Below are 23,033 nucleotides of genomic sequence, written 5' to 3'. Positions count from 1 at the left end.
TGACACAGGAAGACAGGACGGGACATATCAAGCAGCCAATAGCATTTTGTTTATATCACAGCTTGGGCCAGAGCCTCTGATCCTCGCATTTGACAGCTTATGACAGTCACAGTCTAATAGTTACCCCTTTAGCGTCAATATGAAATTGTTACTAAAGCAAAATAGTAATCATAATCATGCTGAGGAAGTGCAGTGTAAAAAGTGTTTAATTTAATGGGGAATGGCACTGGTGTTATCTCTTCTACTTGTCAGTGCTGTTTCTAATACCTACAGCTTCTCCTAATTTCATCCATATCACTTTAAAATATAGCATTCCTTGTAGAATTCAAATGGATCCCAGTGTTTCCCACAGGATTTTTTTTATAACATTGCCATGCCACCCTGAAGAAAATTTTGTACATTTTACAGTAACAGTAAAATTAAGAGCTCCAACACAGGTTCAGTGTGCAAACTAACAAAGAAAAAAGCTGGTGAATTGAATTGTACTTGAAGTTTAAAGGAGACTCCGTCCTCTTTTTAGTTGTGATATAGGCCTAGTGTCTCAGTCTAAATTACACTCACATCTGTGAATTTGTAAGCCAAACAAATTAGAATATAATAATAATAATAATTTTATATTATTATTCCTATGACAGTAGTAGCCATGTATTGTAAAACAACTGCACTGTAAAATAAATAAAAAGGAGTATTTCACAGGTATATTATTTTACATTATTCTAGAGTAGGGAAATTAAAATACCTTTGTCCTAAATTCTACACTTGCATGCAGGGCCTAAAACTAACTTTTTGCCACATCTGCCAATACCTGGTAATTTGAGAAAATTTACCAGCCACAAATATTTTTCCCTGGCCATGAAACAGTTTTTACCGGTTGCTGCTACTAAAACAACTAAATATAGACCTATTTAATAATAATAAAAAATGCCATCGAAGAGAACAAATGCCAATTCAGTCAGTTCCCTTCAGAAATACATTCATATAAACCCCCACCCAATAATTACATTTTTCTTCCAATAAACAATAAGCTTGCTCTGCCTGTACAGTATTTTCTTTGTGCACACCTGTTAATTTATCTGTCTTTGCTTGCAAGAGATAAACCTATGAACTTTTATTTTGGCGGAAACTGCAGTTTAGCTTTTATTTTGGCGGAAAACTCCAGCTTCTGTGAAAACAGGTTTACAACACGTCTTATTACAAATCTAGTGAAAAACTGTAAACATGTGCCCATTAAAATGTTGAAAAATATGCTAATGTGAAAAAAAGCGTAACCGGTGCCCATTGCCTTCTCCAGGGATTAAAGTTTTCCGTCGCAACAACGGATTTCGGTCAATTGGAAAAAATGAGGGGAAAACAAACATGTAGCACGTTGTTGTTGTTCTGCCAGCACACCAAAAATCATTCCCGCCATGGCTGCAGTGACTTACGTTGTCTGACTTCAACACTACTGCCTGATTTTGCTCTATTTTGCCAAGGACAATAGTTCCAAATAAAGGAACCGCTGAGCCGCTGCAGATCTCTAAAAGCAAACACAGCGGTGTTTCATTCATTATAGGGTTACTCCACCCCAAAATGAAAATTTTGTCATTAATCACGTCGTTCCAAACCCGTAAAAGCTTAGTTCATCTTCGGAACACAATTGAAGATATTTTGGATAAAAACCGGGAGGTTGGTGACTCTCCCATTGACTGCCAAGTAAATACCAGTGTCAAGGCCCAGAAAAGTATGAAAAGCATCGTCAAAATAATCCATCTGCCATCAGTGGTTCAATCTGACTGTTATGAAGCGACGAGAATACTTTTTGTACGCAAAGAAAATAAAAATAACGTCTTTATTCAACAATTTGTCTCCTCTGTGTCAGCGTAGCGCCATTTTGGAGAATATCTGCTGGACGCAAATAGCGTATGCTGTTCTGTGTCAGCCACACCACAATGATACGGCGTTTTCGTTCAAGTCAAAGCATAGAAAACGTATCCGTGTTGTGTGGCTGACACAGACCAAGGTAGGAAGGCTAATGTTTAACCAGAATTTGATTATTTATCATAAGGTGCTCCTAAATGTTTTTTTTTTTTTTAAATTAGGAGGACAAGTGCTCCTAATTGCAAGAAGAAAAAAACTGCTCTTAAACTGTGTGTGTAGCAGGTATGGCTATGGAATGGGGTATGGCCGAGGGAAAAATTTTCAGTCAAAAGATTGTTTTTTTGCCTTAACTCCTGATTCTCAGATGCGCGCTAAACTCGCAGCACATTCAAAAAGAGAGTTCACTGCATTCACTGTCAATGGAGCCGCTCTGAGACATTAACAACACCAGATTACAGGCTGATCGCATGAACAAAGTGTGCACTTGGCTTTGCCCACACTTTAGTACAAAATCCCACTCCTCGACTAACCTTTAACACAAATAGAATAGAATAAGACAGGATAGGATAGAATTCAAGCAGTTGATTTGAGTAGTCTGGGGTTAGCATGTTGCAAAGTTACTGATGTGATGCTCTAATAAATGTAAACAATACACACGAATATTGTCTGAAATAGTTAATTTTAAATAGATTAAATTATTTTGTATAAAGGATTTTCAGTGTCCGAGGAAGAATTTGAAAATTGACATTGTAATTCGTTGTCTCATAAGTGACTATAAATGAATATACATGCAATGCTGCTAAAAACTATTGCCTTTGTATTTGACACCTTTGATTTTTTTATAACACTTAATTAACATGCAGTTAGTTCAGGTAACTTTGCACTAAATTCCTGTGCTTCTGCAAGTGGCATAATCGTGTGCTAATCTATTTAATGGTCTGTATTTAGTTTAGCTTGTCAGTTGACATTGGGGCATTTTTCTGGACTGAAAACAGGCTATAGCTATTATTTAAAAAAGCTAAATCAAATTTCATAAGACAAAGAATAAGTTAGTAAAACCATAACATTATTATTTATTTTTTGTTTACTTTCGCTAGGACACTTTTCTTAATACTTTCTTAATAGGCTACCAACTTTAAGCTTGGCACATCAGTGAATTTAACATCCAAAATGAACTAAAACTACAAAAACATTCCATGTCTCAAATCAGCTCATTCTTCCATTACACACTAGTAAAGGCTGTGACCTAACATACTTATTCATTAATAAAACAATGACCTAAAAACACTAACACCAGTTAGACAGTATTTCGATTTGTAGATTTGGAATGCATTTCAATATATGTAGAAATGTGGCAAAATGCTATCTTACACAATTTTGTATAATGTTAAGTGACCTAAGTATTGAGAAATTGGCAAGCAAACAAACAAACAAACAAATAAATAATAATAATGAATTATTTATTTATAATGAATAAATAAGTAAACTTGACTGAAAGAGATCCTCAGAAGTTATGTTTTTTTTTTTATATAATTAAAACCTTGCAAGATGCTTTATTTTCTCTTTCATCCGTATATACAAATATTTTCATTTTTCTTTATTTCTTTAGGAAAAAAAAATCAGAACCATACTTGTGAGGGACAGGTTGTCTGCCCATTGTTTTTGGAAGCCAATCTCTTATCTTAAAATAAAGACCCTGTTCTATGCGCAGGTATTATACAAATGTGACAGGAGATGTGCATGAGCATTTCTTTTTTGTTTGTTTTTTCTTTTTTTTTATGTGAATGAAAATATGAACCTTGAATACCTCTGTAACTGGCTACTGTGCATGTGCAATGCATGATTACCTACTAAGCAAAAGCAACTTTAAAAAACTCATGAATGGATAATTATGTTACTTTAAGCAACCTTGGAAGTTCTGTTGGTGTGCTGTCAACATTTGAACTATATATATTTCATGTTTCATGTCATTAGTCATTTCCTGAAGCAAGTGAAGCTTGAAGATTTTTGCATGCTGAATGATAAAACAGGTGAAAAAATCTTACATTGAAAAAGTAATGCAAGCCATAGCTAGGGCCAGAATCATACAGACTGTACACTAAAACATGTAGAATTAAAATGTTGAGCTAAACGTGGACAAAACAACAAGTACACACACAAAACACTTGGACATGAAAACACACATGCTGTTAGTCCGTGATGTTCCTGGGTATGACTATAACTTCACTAAAACCGATAATAGTTGCAGTTAGATTTCAGCTCAGCACATCATTCATCTATCTTTAGCTTTCACCCTTTTCACCAAACAAAACCCCACCCATTTTTTAAATGGAATCAACATGCCCTCTAACAGCTAGTGAAGAATCTTAGTTTGCCATTCATTAACAAGTCAGAACATGTAAAGATAGACAAAAAATATGTATGAAGTATATATCAAAGGGGGACAAGGCCCAACCACATTCATGTGAATCTAACTCAACAAATTTCCTCACGGTTGCTATGGAGACTGCACTGCATTCATTTGGGGGTTTAGATGACGTAAGCCCAGATTCTACACCCCAAAACATACACACACTCACTCCTTGGCTTTCATCATAAAATAGAGTTCTCATTCAGAAAGCCTTTGCCTGGAACAATGGATTTGATGCCACAAATGTCACACACATCATTTTGTACTAGAAGCGTTGCTTCAAGCTGCCTCAGACTTTGGTCATGTCTTACAATATGTATTGTAAAGCAAATCAATTTATTTGAAGCAAAAGTTGGAAAATATGTTGCATTACATATTCAAAAGTCATTCCTACCATACAGCACATTATGACATCAACATACAGTATGTGTAGATATATTAAACTGACAAATGTTTTAAAGATGGAAATAATCAGTTACCTTTTATCATAATATCACATAACAGTAGATTTGAAATAAATATTGTAAGTTCTTTGTTTTGTTGTATTACTCTTTCATCACATTCAGTCCTGTTTAATAAAAACTGGCATGTTAATGGAAAAATGGTTAAAAATAAACTTGAATTGACAAGATATACATGTAGAAGAAATCATATGTGTATATTGTATGTATATACTGTATATACTATATGTGTGTGTATATATATATATATATATATATATATATATATATATATATATTGGGGTGTAACGGTTCGCAAAATTCACGGTTCGGTTCGATATGACACAGTGGTGTCACGGTTCGGTACGTTTTCGATACAGGGGGGCAAGTGGTTACATCGCAGTGTTGGAAATATTTCTGTTTTAAACCATGAAGGCGAGCCAATGGATATCACACAAGCACGCGTTTGCACCAGGGTTTGCACACATGCAAACTTTGCGCAAGATTTATGCTGGTGAACGTCTTAATCTCAATCAATTCACTATAAGCAGAAAGTGAAAGTAAAAACGGAATGATAGAGTAATGACGGAGCTTTCGGCATCTGACGCTGCATATTCTCTCAGAGACAAAGAGAGATTAATCTACATCAACATATGCTAATAACGGTACAGCCTATAGCTGTTTTCATTTATTCCCTTTATATTTCTCTTGTGGCCTGTACATACTGAAAAAAAAAAAATGAGAAGAAACGTATTTTGTGTTTTTGTAAGCCGGTGCTTGAAATAAATATTTATTTTTTTTATTGATGACTGCAGTGTTAATATTTTAATTATAGGACTATAATTTATTGTATAGCCTAATAGACCTGTTTTAAAAGACCTTTTTAAAAAAATTTTAATTGAGTAAATATAATTTTATCCTCGCAGCGCGTCAGTTATGCATTATTGCGAGGAAAATTAATTGCAGCTACTTTTAATTTAATAATAAAAGTAACTTCATAATAATAATAATAGGCCTAATAAAAATAAGAATGTAACAGGCCTACATTAATTGGAAGTGCCAAATCCTCTTAATATTGCCAATAATTTATGTTTTTGACAATATCTCTGGCTATCGTCGATACAAGATCATTATCTTTCGACGCACTCCAGAGGTTATCACGGGGCAGACAGCACGATGCCTATTACGTTGTTTGGGCTGCATTGTTGAGCGCAGTGGCACTGATATTTCACACACTTTAAGCTTTTATTTTCCAAACGTAATAGGATTAGTCCAACGGATCGTTTGGTTTGTAATGCGTACCGAACCAAAAGCCTCATACCGAACGGTTCAATACGGATACGCGTATCGTTACACCCCTAATATATATATATAAGGGTTCAGATGCAAAACCCTCTAAATCCATCAGACTTCTTTTCTTTTAAATGAGCATTTTTTAATCAGGCTCTTATGATCAGGTTCAGTAGTTTCATTTTAAAGGTAATGATAAGGTAATTAGTTAATGAATAACATAACATATTTTTTTTCCAAAATATCACTTTAGACAAACCATTGGTTTTTAACCATTTAGATTTTCTTTTGCATCAAAATCAGCTAAATCCATTTGTGCTTTTTTTGCAAAAACCTCTAAATCCACCTCTTTGGGACAAGACCGTAAATGGTTGAAAAATCTCTAAAGATACAACTAGAAACCCTGTCTGAATACAGGCAAAAATCCCCCAAAAATATAAAAAACAAAAAGAAAGGATTCACACAGTATAACAACAATGGCACAAAATGGCAGCATATTTATTTTAACATAAAAAAACAGACATTACACAAACAACCCAACATTAAAAATGCATTAAAAATGCAAACATCTGGCAGAACACCCATATGAGAAAGAAGAATGGCATCTTGTTTGACTTTGTCGTTAGTGAAATAGAGCTGTTGTTTGATGTATAATAAATCAGATTCCTTCAAAGTAACGGCACGAAAAACTGTTATAAGTGCATGTTACACTTGTGACCGAGCCATTTCCACTGTATCTACTTTCTTTTGCCTTATAACGGGCAGAGTTTTGAAGTAAATAACGTTTTCTTCTGCTATTCAATGTCAGTAGGTAAGGGCCATCCGTTTCATCGTACTCCATCTTTTATGTTAAAAATCTCAATCTGAATCTAAAATGATCTCCACAGAAAAACCGGCTCCTCGGTGTGCCGTTATAGTGAAACTGCTCGATCATATGATTTGATTCGCTCCTTCTGATTGGTTCTCGGAACATAGCGGCTTTTGCTGCCAAAGGGAAGTGGCGTTTAGAGGCTTTTGCCAACAAACCAATATTTCTGAATAGGCTGACCCTGGGATTTAGAGGATTTGAAACAAAAATATTTGTTGAACGTGTACTATGTGCTGTAAGCATTCGCTCAATGTCAGATGCACATTTGTAAAATTTTCTAACAGCCATTTCTGCAGTCTTCTCGTATGTCCTGTGAATGTAATCCAACTATTCAAATGAGCATTTGCGGTGAAAAACAATGCAGGGTCTGAGTCCTTAGCTCATTTGAATAGGGCTGGAGTCAGATGCACATTTGCATGTACAGACACGGGGGAGGTTGCCAAAAATAGAGGATTAAAAGAAGAACCATAGATACATAAACAGACAGCAGTAGTTTGACTGACAGATTGACATTGCCTAAAGAACATCCAGAGAGACAGTAAATGAAAGATGATTCAATTCTTGGTAATTGGAAATTGGAGTAGTAGCTATAAATGGGTCCAACATCTACAAGTCCTTGCTGTGTGTAGATTTCTTCAGTGCAGCCTATACACTGTGTGCCAAATTATTAGGCAAGTTGATATTCTGGTCATATTTTTTTTTCCAAGAACATATTACCAATTCCAAACCACTTCAATCTTAATAACTACTATTGACTTTGTATTTAATAATTTATAAGTGATATATAATTGTCCATGAGGGCTGGAAGTCAAAAACTCCTTATATTCAGGTGTGCCGAATTATTAGGCAAGTTTTCTTTTACAGATAAAATGAGCCAAAAAAAGAGATTTAACTCAGACTAAACGTCAAAAATTATTAAATGCCCATGAGAAGGAAGCAATGCTAATGCAATAATAGAATTTTCAAAGCTAGGGCATGACCATTGGGCAGCGAAATGCTCATTGGGTAAGCAGAGTCTGGTGGAGAAGAAAAGACTCGTTAACTGCAAAAGAATTAAGGTGAAGAATTAGGTGAGAAACTATCAGGAACCATTTAGTCTCCAGCGCCACCATTTTCCAGAACTGCAACCTTCCTGGAGTCTCCAGAAGTGCAATGTGTCAGGTTCTCAGGGACTTTGCTTGGGTAAAAAATCCTAAAAAATGACCCTCACTTAATAAAAAGTACATGCTGAAGTGTTGTGAAATACATTAAGACTGATTTTTCATAGGCTTTATGAACAGATAAGTTTTGAGTGACTCTTGAGGAACCAGCATCACATCCTCTTGTACTACTGTTTGAAGAATTTATCTTCCAGAATCTGGCAGGAAGTTTTAGGAGCTCATTTTAGTTTAGGAAACTTTTTAGGATAGGAGATGGACTAAAAATGAGCTCCTAAAACATACTGGCAGATTCTGGAATAATATTTTTTACCCAAGCAAAGTCCCTGAGAACCTGACACATTGCACTTCTGGAGACTCCAGGAAGGTTGCAGTTCTGGAAAATGGTGGCGCTGGAGACTAAATGGTTCCTTATAGTTTCTCACCTAATTCTTCACCTTAATTCTTAATTCTTTTGCAGTTAACGTGTCTTTTCTTCTCCACCAGTTTTTTCTGACTCTGCTGACCCAATGAGCATTTCGCTGCCCAATGGTCATGCCCTAGATTTGAAAATTCTATTATTGCATTAGCATTGCTTCCTTCTCATGGGCATTTAATAATTTTTGACGTTTAGTCTGAGTTAAATCTCTTTTTTTTGGCTCATTTTATCTGTAAAAGAAAACTTGCCTAATAATTCGGCACACCTGAATATAAGGAGTTTTTGACTTCCAGCCTTCATGGACAATTATATATCACTTATAAATCATTAAATACAAAGTCAATAGTATTTATTAAGATTGAAGTGGTTTGGAATTGGTAATATGTTCTTGGAAAAAAAATATGACCAGAATATCAACTTGCCTAATAATTTGGCACACAGTGTAAAGTACTAAGCCTGTTTGTCCAGCCGCTTTAAACATGTTAACAACCAGTGGTTTTCTCTTATACTTTAACAAACTGAAATTTCCACATCCCTCTTTTGTCTCGGGCCCCATAAAATTAGGTTACTGCACTGCCTACACAAGTTTGTATACAGTTTGTCTGTATAAAGCAATCTAACACTTTGTCCTTATGAGGCATGACAAGACCATTTCCAGCATCAAGTAATTTTTCTTCCACGCTGAGAGCAAGCCGCATGTTAAGCAATGTGGAGCGAGATGTGGCAGAAGGATGGCTGAAATTCAGTCAAGTCAGTTTATCCTCAATAAGTGTTTTGCTTTTGTCCCTTTAATGTGTAATGTAAATATATTTTAAAATTGTATTATTTGGTCTACAAATTATTTAACAGAAATTCAGGTCAAACTTTGTGTTTCTTGTCAGTTAACATAACAAATGGTAAAGCTGGTGTGGATTGACAGAATGGGCTTTGATAGTTCACCTGAAAAATACAATTTATTTCATCAACACTACCGTAATTTTGTGAGGGATGTCCAAATCCTTTTACTGATCACTTTTTTGAAAAAGAGCACATTTGAGTTAATTGATTGGAGGTATGATTCACATAAACATCATTTATTCACCTACATGTCGCTCTAAACCCATATGTCTTTCTTGCTATTACTGGTTACTCTTTTTCATGCAGTTGTAATGAACGTGGTCTGCTTCTTTTACAGAGCTATTGTATGACTTGTGAGGATTTTCCTACTTTCATGATGCAGTTGTGTTCATGCAATTATTAATGTAACAAACAAAACAAAATCTGTGCATCTTGACTCATTATTTGTGTATAAAACTAGGCAAATTAAACATTAATTTGAAAAAAAAAAAAATATATATATATAGGCCTATGTTTCTGAAATAACTGTGCACCACTTGTAGTGCACATTGTCACATGACTTCACTGCTGCATATTTCATTCAAATTTAACACAGACAAAATGGTCAATATAACAATATGGTTTGAAATATTTATCTTTACATGTAACATTCTGCATGCTACACAAACACAAAGCTGTCACTGGGGCAGTAACCTAAGGTACAAAAGCTAAAAGGTACATCTTATTTATCCCTAAATAGTATATTAAAAGTGCATATTAGTACATAAAATGTACATATTATTACCTTTTGAAAGGGTATTTCTTTCTAATTTCGTTCCACCACTCTATTTCAAGTTTCTCTTTCACCTCTTTTACACTAATTTGCTTCTTATGCAAACTTTGAACCTGCCAAGCTGCTACTAAACACCAGGCCTCTGTTGACCTCTGTTTACTTCTGTTAATGTGATATTTGAATGAATTAATTTTGCATTAGCTGGAGAGAACTATGGCTGTGGATATCTGCCTTATAGAGTAGCACCACATTTTTATACTGTTTTAACAAATTGTGTTTTGGGAGTTTTTGTCAAATTTAGCTCAACTACAAATTTGTCTCAAAAATATGGTTAAGTAGCACAGTATGTTTTGTGCACTGAGTGGATGGCCTGTTTTATTCTTATTTTAGGTTTGCGTTATCTCAGAGGATATGGGAATGTTTGGAAAATCTGCTTGAAAACAAAAATTATTTTGCAGTTTTGTCTAGTGTCAGTACTGGTGCAGATATTAAAACTAAAACTGGAATATCTTTAATTATATTTTGATTTCTGCAGTACTCTGATTTCCATCTACCATATTCGATTTAACAGTTTTTCAATTACATTCAGAAAGAATAAATATCAATTTGGACATGATTATGACTTATTCACCTTATTTTAATTTTATTTGTAATTTTTTATTGCACTATGCATGTCAATGGACAGTTGACTTGATATGACAACTTTGAAAATAGCTGCCCCATTTCTGGCATTCACTCAATTTCTGTCAGATGGGAACTGACTGAACTGGGTCAGTGCAACACTTAAAATATGCAAAAACTAGATTTGAATGAAAAACTCTCCATCTGGGACATTTAATGAAGAACATGGAATTTGGCCAAACTTTTCTAGTAGTGAGGATAGGACAAAATTGATAACACTTGTCCAGAATGAGTTACAGGCTATTATTTTACATGAACATGAAGCCACAAACAGAGAAGGACAACTCTCCTCGCTATTGCAAGCGATCAGTTTAATCTTATGTCATAGTTTCCCATCTTCCTTTTAGACATGTACCTGATTAGACAGACTCTAGACAGCATGCTGTGCCTCATTAATGGCTCAAGCGGTTGGGATTATGGTGGCAAAAGCATAAAGGGTTTAAGACTTCAGAGACAAAAAATCTTATTGGCTAAACAGCATCTGGAGGGACTGGTGAATTCCTTTTCCACCACCCATCCTACTGCTGCCGTCTCCCTATGAGCAAAGTGCTCAACTTACCTGAGGCCAAAAGAAAGTATATTTTGTTAATAGTGGTGTACAGTATGGATCAACTCTGTAAAATTTTAGATTAAAATGCAGTCAAATTAAAAACAATTGGCATATTCTTTTAGAAGATGAGATGCACTTACCGTTTTTTATTTTTTTTGCTAAAATGCATTGGTCAAAACTGAATTCACATTGACTTCTGTTTCGCTTACTGTGTGAAGACAATGCAAATTCAGTTTTGTGAATAACTGAAACCTGTCTGTGAATAATTTTTCATTACTGTCACATAAAACGATGACATCTTCCAAAATCCAGGAACTCTTCTGTTAGTTATACTCCGTCACTTGTAAAACACTTTATATTTATACCACTTTTTTTTTTTTTTTTTTTTTTTTTTTTTTTTTTTACATCAAAAGCTAACACACTGCTTTCAAAACTGCTAAAATCTCCTTCAAAATACAATAATGTCATATCTACACTAATTCCATTGAAATATACTGTATAGGAAATCTTAGCAAAACATTTACAATAAGAACAGTAATAATAATTCCAAACACAGCTATTTGTAATATCAGCTGAAAACCGGCATACCATCATTTTGAGGATTTTTTTTCCCAACTTTAATTTTTCACAAGTAAACTACTACATGCAAGGATTATAATAATAATAATAATAATAATAGTAAAAAAATAATAACATTGCGGTGTTTCTTATGCTTCAGTAAAGTCAATCATTTGGAATGGTGTTATTCTGTATAGAGTGTAAAGACCATCAACCCTACCGTGCGACTCCACGGGCATGGACATCGGCAAGGGATAGAAGTATCACTTTTTATTTTATTTTTTTCATTTATGTTTATTATTGAAATGTTATATGGATGTCAATTTTATTTAATTTCTTTATTTTCTTAAATATGTGGGTATCTAGTATTTATAGAGTTGTAACTTTTAGTTTTAGTTACTTTTTCTTATTTGTAAGTCACTTTGGACAAAAGCGTCTGCTAAATGACAAAAGTAAGTAAAGTCATATTCCATAACGAAAATCATTCTAACTGCTAAGATAAAAGGTCATCAATTATGCAATGCTCCCTGTTGTTAGTGTTTTTAGGTCAGTGTGTTATGAGTGACAGTGTGTGTCTTCTGAGTGAGTATTGATGAGAACTGAGTTAAACAAACAAATTTATTTTGAGACATGTATGAAGTATTTTGGTGGTTTGAGCAGGTTTTGGAAGTGAGGTTAACTGTTTGCCAAAATTTATGTTGGTAATGCATAGTGTTCTTTAAGAAAAGTGGTGGTATTCAGTACTTTTAATATATTACTGGCACACATTCACAAATAGTACTCTTTGTCTATATCAATTACATTTGCAGTGCATTGATTCCGGCTTGTCAGGTAGTTGCAAGCTGTGATGGAGAGACTTTAGTTGCCTTCCATCACTGCTTTACTGCGTTCGACTTGGTTTTATTTGAATGTATTTCTGATCCAGCCGAGTAGGCGTGGCAGTAAATGTACTCTTGTAAAAGTGCTAATTTTATGCTAATTCTATGTATGAGTGCATTTCAAATGTTATGATTTATTCGTTTTTGATTTGCATTATTATTTGTATTTATTTAGGCTCTTGTTTCTAAATCTCATGTATGAATCAAAGTCAAGAGTTTTTATATTATAGAAATGGTATGCTCCAATTTGGGAAACTGTGTATTTAAGATGGCCGTCACTACTGCAAAGGAGGTTGGATAATGAGCTTGTGAATGGGATTGCGCTGTGAAGCATGTAAAACTCTAGCCTCAGTGAATTGGAGGGGAGTTAGTATTGTTCTTAGTACTTAGCAGTTTATACTGTTTTTATATCAATCTGTGTTGTAAGCTCTCAGTTCTATTTATTTGCACATTTTTGCACATCTGCTCTAAATAAACATCTTTGTGGACGCCAACTTCGTTCCGGCATTTGTGAACCTCCTTGTGGCTGCTCGGGTCCTTATCACACAAGCATAGAAATATATACATAGATGCCTCATTACCGACTGTTTCAATGGGCAGCTATTGATAGTTTTCACGTGACGTCAGTTATTTGTACGCAGTTTGCATTTAGTAATGTAGTAAAACGTAGATATTAAAAGGCAAAATTCAGTTAACACCTTATTGTTGATGTACATTTTGTACAGGGAAGCAGATGAAGCCAGAATATAAACGCAATGTGCAAAGTTTCATGTTAAGTGGTTTCCCATAGAAAACCATTAGAAGGAAAACACTGAACCATTAAGCGGATTGTGTTCATATTCCAGTCTCATCTGCTTGCCTATGTAAACTATGCATCATTAACTATAGAGATTACTGAATTTGATATTTTAATATTACTGTTTTAAGGCATTTTAAGTGTTTTTACAACATTTTGTCGCACTGTTTAATGATTTAAATATCGCCGCGGGTGTCTAATATGGATTGCAAATGCCCAAAACTTGCATTTTGTTCAGATACCTTTGGTTTATTCTTTTGAGAGGTGATCTAAATATTTGCGGCTGTGAAACAGATGGAAAATTGACAGGCTTGTCCTGCAGTTCTATGGATGTTTTGCCCTCCAGGTCTTTGAGCCGTTCATGTGACTGAAAGCTATGAATACGTAAGCCGTCCGCCATATTGTAGAGGTCAACTTGACGTCATTCACCATAGTAATCACTGAATATTCGAAAGATGCCACAATCCTGTACAGAACGGCTCAACGGCTCTGCACGAACCTACAGTACAGAACCTACAGTATGGTGAATGACGTCAAGTAGACCGTTCCAAGATGGCGGCCGCATCTACGTGCCTGGAGAGCTCGAATGGGGAATCTATTACGTCTATGGTTGCAGGGCTCTCAGCTCAAGGCCACCGGCAATCACAAGCCCCAGGCTGCTGGTCCCATTGGCCTGGACCATAATCCCCACATAGTGGTGTTTTGCACATTTATACAGTTAGACACATATATACACCAGCGTATTCTCTCTTTCTTTCCATCTTCTACCTTTCCTTCTTTTGCACACCAGAACACAGTGATTATAAAAAGGTCAGTATTGATGTGAATTTTCACATTGACCAGAACTTCTGCACTTTTAAGTGACATTCTACCTCCTTTCTACAAGACTATTCACTCTTTTACTGTATAATTTCTTGTCCTCTGTCAGTGTGAGTAAAAATACAATATAATATTGCAAAAACTGTTTTTAGGGTCCGTAAGATTTTTATTTTATTTACTTTAGATATTATTTACAAATATACTCCACAAATTTGACGTTTACACAAAATAGATAAAGTTATAGTACAGTAAAAAAGATTGTCTTAAGATAATATCCCAAATAATGCAAATATTAATAACAATTATTTAATTATTTTATAAATAATAAAAAAATAATTTAAAAAAATAAAATAATATTATGGGCTTTTTTTCATTTCAGTTACAAGATTTGCATGAAATTCACCCCAAAAACAGCTTCAGTAGTTTTTAGAAGTATTTACAGTTCATCAAAATTAAATATTAGAGTTCATCATTAGATTGCAATGACTGTTGTTTGTTTGTTTTTATTTTGTTTGTATATTTGTATATTCTGTCAAATCACTTGACCTCAGAGGAATGAGCAGAGACAACATTTATTACCTTTTTTTGGTTTTCCTCATTTAAACCAGTAGAGCAGAGTACAGCTCCAAAACATTTCTGTCCTATTATGTTTACTCCATTTCTGTTGCTGCTAAACAAAAATTTACATTTTACGTCATTCAGCAGAAACTTTTATCCAAAGACAAGTTAAACAGTCAATTGCTTCTAGTGGAGTCTGTTTTTTTTTTTTTAACAAATACAAACATGTTTTTCATTTTTTTGTAGATCACCAAAAACTGGAACGAGAGGCCCGAATTTGTCGTCTACTCAAGCATCCCAACATCGGTAAGTGGCGACACACACATTCTCCAGTGAAGGTTCACTTGCCATGGCCTTACAGCACTAAAACTGCCACTTTTTTATTAGCTGTTTTATGTACAGCATTTAAAAATATAATAAGTATTCAAACCAGATGTGGCAATGTTCAAGCATCACAGTAATTTTTCTGTCCTCGGTAAAAGCAAAAATTACCTAGCTGTCTGGTGAGCGTGACTGGGGCGCGAGCGAGAAATGGAAACCCCGGTGTGGATCCAGGGCAGAAGAGTGATTACAGAATACTTTTAGCATTAATTAAAAGCCTGGGGAAGCCCATGAGGGCAAAGAGTCAGTGGCTCAGACCATGTAGCTTCAACTCCCTGTGCACTTCCTTGGCTGGCGAGGCTTTCCAGTGTCACAATGAAGTAACCGGCAAAAGTGCTTATCACTTGTTGTAGCTAGTTTGGAGAAAACCTCATTTATACAGCATCGCAACATTGCATTGCAGGAGTATTGAGTATGGATTTTCACTCTGGTTTGAGCACGGTACTCGTTTTTACTTTTTTTTTAAAGTTACATTAAGACAATTACATTCATTTCATAGTGCTCACATTCATGGATTTTTCAGTGCTGAGTGATTCATCCTAATTAGGTCACGCAAATCTGACCTCTAGCTGTTAAGGTGGTAACAGCTAAAAATGGCCATGCTTTTCTGCCCACACTCACCCACCTCCTAGCCAGCTGCAAGATTACAAGCGTGGGTGAATTCTAGCAGTAATTATGGCTATAACACAAAGCTACAGATAAGCTGAAAAATTTAGTATCACATTCCCACCCCCATATCTATCTATCTATCCATCTATCCATCTATCCATCTATCTATCTGTCGGTCTGTCTATTTAGCATACTACTCCTATTTTACGCTCACTACACTGGTTGCCTGTTTGTTTTAGAGTGGATTTAAAAATTTTGCTCCTCGTTTATAAATCTCAAAATGTTTTGACCCTACCTATCTCTGTGAGTTACTGACTGAGTATCAACCCATTAGATCCCTTCGTTCTTCCAACCAGGATCTATTGTTTATCCCTAAGTCGAGGCTTAAGTGCAGGGGAGATCGTGCTTTCTGTATTGCTGCCCCCAGGCTTTGGAACGCCTTGCCACTCTCCATTAGACAAGCTTCTATTTTTAAGTCCAGACTAAAGACATTTTTATTTTCTAAAGCGCACGGCTGATGAGATATTTGTATGATTTTATAACTTTACTGTTTGTTTGTTGTGTGTATTTCTGTTTTTAATGACTATCTATCTATCTATCTATCTATCTATCTATCTATCTATCTATCTATCTATCTATCTATCTATCTATCTATCTATCTATCTATCTATCTATCTATCTATCTATCTATCTATCTATTGTGGCGGGAGGAGCCAACGACAGACACAGTGGGCGTGGCGTCAAGCCTCGGAGAGGTTTTTATTAAACAATATATCAAAATAAAGTGTCCAAAGGGGGAAAAGTGTCCAAAATAAACGGGGATCTGGTGTCCTCGTCGTGCTGCGGGGCTGTGCAGGAGGGCAGTGTTCAGGAGGGAAGGGTCCAGGGAAGGGGCGGAGTCCGGTGGCCGCACGCGCTCCCCTCTCGGGGCCGGGAGCGAGTGGCGGCGGCGTCTCTGGCGCGGTTTCGTCCATCTTCGGGATCCCGGCACTTCTGGGGGACTCGGCGGCTCGGCATCCTAGCCCGTCAGCCGCCTAACGGGTGCGGCAGTCCTCCTCGACGCTCCCTTCCTGGACCCACGAGGACACCAGCGTGCATGCATGGGAAGAGACCGGTCTCCCGAGGAGAGGCGCGTTCGGCATTTAACGGCAGCGGTGATGAGGCTCTATTCACGTCAGGTGCGCCTCATCACACGCCGCCAGCCCTGGCTGTTTCAGCGCCCCTCCTCTCTCACACACCCACTCCTGTCGGGAGCCTGGTGAAGGGCGGCGAATATGGGACGGGGTGGTGATGATGGACAGGGGGGAGGCAGCCGACTCGTCACACTATCTATCTATCTATCTATATCTATCTATGGCATTACTTGAAACGGGACAATATTGCCAAAGCTTGTAATTTATGTGCAAAAAAACATAATTACAATGAAAAAATCTAAATATCTATAGGCCCTATCTACTTTTTGACACAAATATGACAGCAATGCACATTTAATACTTCAATGTTTGTGATTCCAAATTTAAAGTTATAACATGTGAGGGCATTTGTAGTCAACAGTTCATTATTATGACATCTGTTACTCATAACATAAAACCCAGTGGCTTTCCTAAACTTACAGAGGGATTTCTTCTCTCCAAAGCAACCATCAGCTGGAAAGCCATTCTCTTTCTGTTACTATGGCAACAGGTTTGAGCAACCATCTGTATCATAGATGAGAGAAGATGCATGAGATATTTATATAGAGGGGATTCCTCCCTGTCTCTTTTTTCCCCATGCAATCCATCCATATTTCTAAATCAAAAGGTCAAGCCTTTTGATTCCTTTGATAAATTACATGAGGGATTCCCTCTGCTCACTTTAATCAAGTAGCTGTCATGATCTCTATGGTTTCATTACAAGATTTCCACTTTTAATTTTGCTGTGTAGCAAGTAGGGCTGGGTATCGTTCAAAAATTTTCGATACCGATACCTTGAGTTCGATACCGGTTCCTGAACGATACTTTTTTCGATACCAGTTTTATTAAATCAGTTTTAATAAGATTACATTATCTCAAAAAACTATTTTTTTTTTAGCTTGTTGATATTTATACAGACTCAAAGCCTCGTCTCCTGAGCCACTGAACAAAGGAACAAAATATATCCAACACAATAAATAAATAAATTATTTTAATAAAGTTCAAATTGTTTTCAGTTTACACATCTGTTAGGCTACGTTTACATTAGTGCGTGTTCATTTTAAAACACATAGCTATACGAATCATCATTTCTAGGTTGTTAAAGAAATTTAAAATCTTCATCCACTTTCATAAGTGGGTGTTTTATTTTCTTTCACCATATGTTTTATTGTTATTAAATTCTGGTGTAGTATGTCTAATTATTTGAATGCATAAAAACAACTTAGTTTATTTAAATTTATTCTTAAAATAGCCTTATGAAATGTTTTATTTTTCCTCAGAAATTCTGTGTTCTGTATCTGGTTTTCAAATGAAAACATAAAACATTAATTTAATTTATCTTTAAATTATTGAAAATCAAAGTTTATTTATTTTGGCAAACAAAGGGGGTTACTGTTAAAATTAAAACATGGAATAACTGTTGTGTGATCATTACTAAAAAAAAAATAAAGTTTTAATAATTTTAATAGTAGCCTAGTAGTAGCAGTGTGTACTGTCTGCTGAACAATATTAATATATTTCTGCCGCAGTCTTCCAAGTTAAACCGAACTTTTATTTTGACTGGTTGCCTGGAATACCTTTACAGTTCTATGTGTATATGATATGACGCTAGTTTTACTCGAATCAAATGGTAAAATGCTCATGAAGTGAGTCTCAGAGCAGGTCTGGAGATGTTGTTCATGTGTTTATGTCCTCATTTAGTGAGACGGCAGACGCTGAAATGACCGCGAGCGTCACGCGTGCTTCAGTCTGTGTATAATAAACAAACCGCGCGATATAGAGCGGACTGCTCCGTACGCTTTCGAAACGCTCTCGCGGAGGTCAAACACTGATCAATCAGCACGTCGCTGTTTCTAGTCAAACACACCTAGTGCTGCAGGATTATTGACCTCATCACTGATGGTGATGAGATTAACCCCATAGGTATCGAAATTTGGTACTAAAAAGTATCGAACTCGATACCCAGCCCTAGTAGCAAGACTGAGTTATTGTTAATACTAATTAGATTAGATTAGATTAGATTCAACTTTATTGTCATTTATGCAGAGTATAAGTACAGAGCTAATGAAATGCAGTTAGCATCTAACCAGAAGTGCAAGAATATAGTGTTTTATATACATATAAGTGCAGAGTAAGTGAAGATATGATTTACAGAATGTACAGTGGAATTGCTATATACAGTATTGAGCAGAGTATATACAGAATATAAATAGGAATGCAATGTAGGGATTGTATGTACATTATGAACAGAGCAATGTAGATTATATAGATTACAGATTATATATACACATTATGAACAGCAGAAACGTGAGAACAGTGGTAATACATAAATACAGCTGGATGAGTGTGCAAAGTATTGATAGAACAATGTATTCTATGCAAAATAGCAGTAGTGCAATATTTTATAGAAATAGTTTACTGTGCTTGTACAGTAACAACTTTAGACAGTTTATAGTGTAATAACTTTAACAATGTGCAGTCTGTGCAAAATATGAGTAGTGCAAATGCATGTGTGTAAAGTACTGTGACCAGTGCAGTAATAAGCAGGTGCTGGTTAGATTGGTGGTGTGGCGTTCAGAAGTGTCACAGCCTCGGGGAAGAAGCTCTTCCTGAGCCTACTAGTGCGAGAGCGTAGGCACCTGTAACGCCTGCCGGATGGAAGGAGGGTGAAAAGTCCATGGTTGGGGTGAGAGGCATCCTTGATGATGTTTCTTGCCCTGCCCAGACAGCGCTTATGATAAATGTTCTCAATGGAAGTTAACTGGGTGCCGGTGATCCGTTGAGCAGTTTTCACCACCCGCTGGAGTGCTTTGCGGTCAGATGCGGAGCAATTGCTGTACCATACTGAGATGCAGTTCGTGAGTATGCTTTCAATGGTACAGCGGTAGAATTCCACAAGGATCCTGGGATTCAGGTGAACTTTCTTAAGGCTCCTTAAGAAGTAAAGGCGCTGCTGTGCCTTTTTGACCAGAGTGGAAGTGTTATGGGACCAGGTGAGGTCATCAGAGATGTGGATGCCAAGGAACTTGAAACTCGACACACGCTCCACTACAGCTCCGTTGATGTAGATGGGTGTGTGTGCATGACTCCTAGTCCGCCTGAAGTCCACAATGATCTCCTTTGTCTTCTGGGTGTTTAGTTGTAGATTATTGGTGGCACACCACACAGCCAGGTGCTGCACCTCATCCCTGTAGGCTGACTCATCGTCATCCTTGATCAGACCTACCACCGTGGTGTCATCTGCAAATTTGATGATGGTGTTGGAGCCATAAACAGGAACACAGTCATGGGTGAAGAGGGAGTACAAGAGAGGGCTCAGTACGCAGCCCTGTGGCATGCCGGTGTTCAGGGCGATGATGGAGGAGGAGAGGTTATCTAACTTGACGGACTGAGGTCTGTTAGTCAGAAAATCTAGAATCCAATTGCAGATGGGTGTGCTGATTCCAAGCTGGCTGAGCTTGGAGATCAGCTTGGAGGGGATTAAAGTATTGAATGCAGAACTGAAATCTATGAACAGCATTCTCACATGTGTGTTTTGACTGTCCAGGTGGGTGAGGGCAGAGTGAAGCGCTGTTGAGATGGCGTCCTCTGTTGACCTATTGTGGCGATAGGCAAATTGGAATGGGTCCAGTGTAGCAGGGAGACAGGATTTTAGGTGGGATGCAACCAGTTTCTCAAAACACTTGGCAATGATGGGGGTGAGTGCAACAGGACGGAAGTCATTAGGGACCGAGGCAGTGGAGTGTTTCGGTAGTGGTACGATGGTGGAGGTTTTGAAGATAGTGGGGACAGTTTTTTGGGCCAGGGACAGATTGAAAATGTCCGTGAAGACCCCAGCTAGCTGCTCCGCACAGGCTTTAAGCACACGACCAGGTATTCCGTCAGGGCCAGCTGCCTTCCGTGCATTCACCTTACGCAGAGTGGAGTAAACATCTGATGTGGAGAGAGTGAGAGGCAGTTCACTGGGTTGATGCTCAGCTTTGAGTGAGATCTCCTTATTATTTTGATCAAAACGAGCATAAAAGTGATTGAGCTCGTCTGGGAGGGAGGCAGAGCTGGAGGGGGGCACAGAGTTAGGTGGTTTGTAATCTGTGATAGATTGTATGACTTGCCACATACGCCGGGGGTCTGAAGAGTTGAAGTGTTCTTCAATCTTCTGTTTGTGTGTGAGTTTGGCCTGGCAGATACCCTTCCTCAGGTTGGCTCTGGCTGAGCTGTAAGCCTCCTGGTCTCCAGACCTGAAGGCTGCATCTCTTGCTTTGAGCAGGAGGCGAACCTCTCTGTTCATCCAGGGCTTCTGATTGGGGAAGATTTTTTTTTTTTTTTGTGTAGTCACTCTGCTCACACATCTGTTGATGTGCTCCATGACAGAGTTGGTGTAAGTGTCAATGTTAATCTGAGAGTTTGTGGTGGCCTGGGCAGCAAACCCACTCCAGTCTGTGTTCTGGAATTGATGTTGAAGAGTGGAGTCAGCACCTTCCAGCCAGATTTTAACAGTCCTTGTTGTAGGTTTCACACGTTTGATGACCGGGGTATACTTGGGGAGCAGGAACAAAGAGAGGTGATCAGACTGACCCAGGTGGGGGAGGGGTGTGACTTTGTAGGCATCACTCACATTAGTATAAACGTGGTCCAATGTTTTATGTCCCCTTGTAGTGCAGGAGACATTTTGATTAAATTTAGGGAGAACAGATCTAAGAGTGCAGTGATTGAAGTCCCCAGCAACAATAAAGGCTCCATCCGGGTGCAGGGTTTGTAATTTGCTAATAGCAGCACAGAGTTCTTTCATAGCCACGTTAACATTAGCGTCCGGAGGTACATAAACTGCAGCAGCAACAATGCAAGTGAACTCACGTGGTAGATAGAATGGCCTGCACTCGATAATCAGGAACTCCAGATCAGCAGAGCAGTAGGTATCAACAATGACAGAGTCTTTACACCATGATTTATTTACATAAATGCATACTCCACCACCCTTGTTTTTACCAGAGGTTGCTGCTACTCTGTCAGCCCTGAAGAGAAGAGCGTCCATCCATATGCACCACGCTGTTTGGGACATCGTTGCAGAGCCATGTTTCAGTGAAGAACATAACATTACAGTCCATAAGCCGTTTCTGTGTGAGGGTCCAGATCTTTAGTTCGTCCATCTTGTTCATCAGAGACCGTACATTGGCAAGGAAGATGCTGGGCAGAGCTGGTCGATGTGGGTTTAGCCTTAGCTTAGCACGCAGCCCTCCACGCTTTCCCCGTCTTTGTTTACGGTCTCGACGCCGAGCACTTTCGGCCGGTACGAGTGATCCGCTTGTCCGCGGTGATCTCAGTAGCTCCGGCGGGAATTCGCTGAAGTCGAAAGGATGATCTAAAACTATGTTGGAACACCGTTTGTTGATGTCCAAAATTGACTGTTTACTATAGCTGTAGTTCGCATAACTGGATCGCGCGAACACGAATGAAATAACCAGGTAAATTAACACTATTTTCCAAAATCTGGTGAGACGCTGAGCCTCGCGATGTGTTCGCGCCGCCATCTTGTCTTCTGCAAGATGTGCAAAGGTCTAAATTCTAATGTGCAAAGGTCTAAATTCTTCATACCTAGGCAGCGCTTTTAGGCATCATAGGTGTGCTGTTTATGTGAAGGATGTTCCAGTAAGCAACAAAAGATGTATACCATATAAATACCTATTTTTGTCCATTTTAAGGTAGCCTTTATGTATCCACCGTTTAACGTAAGAGTGGGTGGCATCTTTGGAGTCAATGTTGCTTTTGATTTCAAGAGGGCGCTGCTCATGGCAGCTACGGTGCTTCGCTATCCAGTTGTTTTGGTGTTTTTGTTAGTTCCTCTTCAGGAACTCGAGCTGCGTCAACGACGCTTTGGGGAACGCCAACAGCGTAACCGGCTCTGAATACCAATCAAATCTGTCCAGAAATGGGAAGGGATGTCACGGGCGAGGTGACGTAATGACCAGCTGGTACAAAAGCACG

At 37.6% G+C, this 23,033-nt stretch overlaps 1 protein-coding gene across 3 annotated transcripts in view; it reads left to right on the top strand.

Moving 5' to 3' along the window:
* Nucleotides 1-23,033, top strand: part of LOC306875551 (calcium/calmodulin-dependent protein kinase type II delta 1 chain-like) — a 136,277-nt gene that overhangs the window by 9,325 nt on the left and 103,919 nt on the right. For all 3 annotated transcript variants that reach the window (XM_079426204.1, XM_079426203.1, XM_079426205.1), the window contains exon 3: nucleotides 15,136-15,195. In XM_079426204.1, the coding sequence (XP_079282330.1) occupies nucleotides 15,136-15,195 (60 nt within the window). The remainder of the gene's footprint in view (nucleotides 1-15,135; nucleotides 15,196-23,033) is intronic.

Source organism: Barbus barbus, assembly GCF_936440315.1.
Source record: "Barbus barbus genome assembly, chromosome: 1".
In the NCBI taxonomy this organism is placed as follows: domain Eukaryota; kingdom Metazoa; phylum Chordata; class Actinopteri; order Cypriniformes; family Cyprinidae; genus Barbus; species Barbus barbus.
The sequence above is the reverse complement of the archived record's forward strand: the minus strand, read 5'-3'. Positions and strand labels throughout refer to the sequence as shown.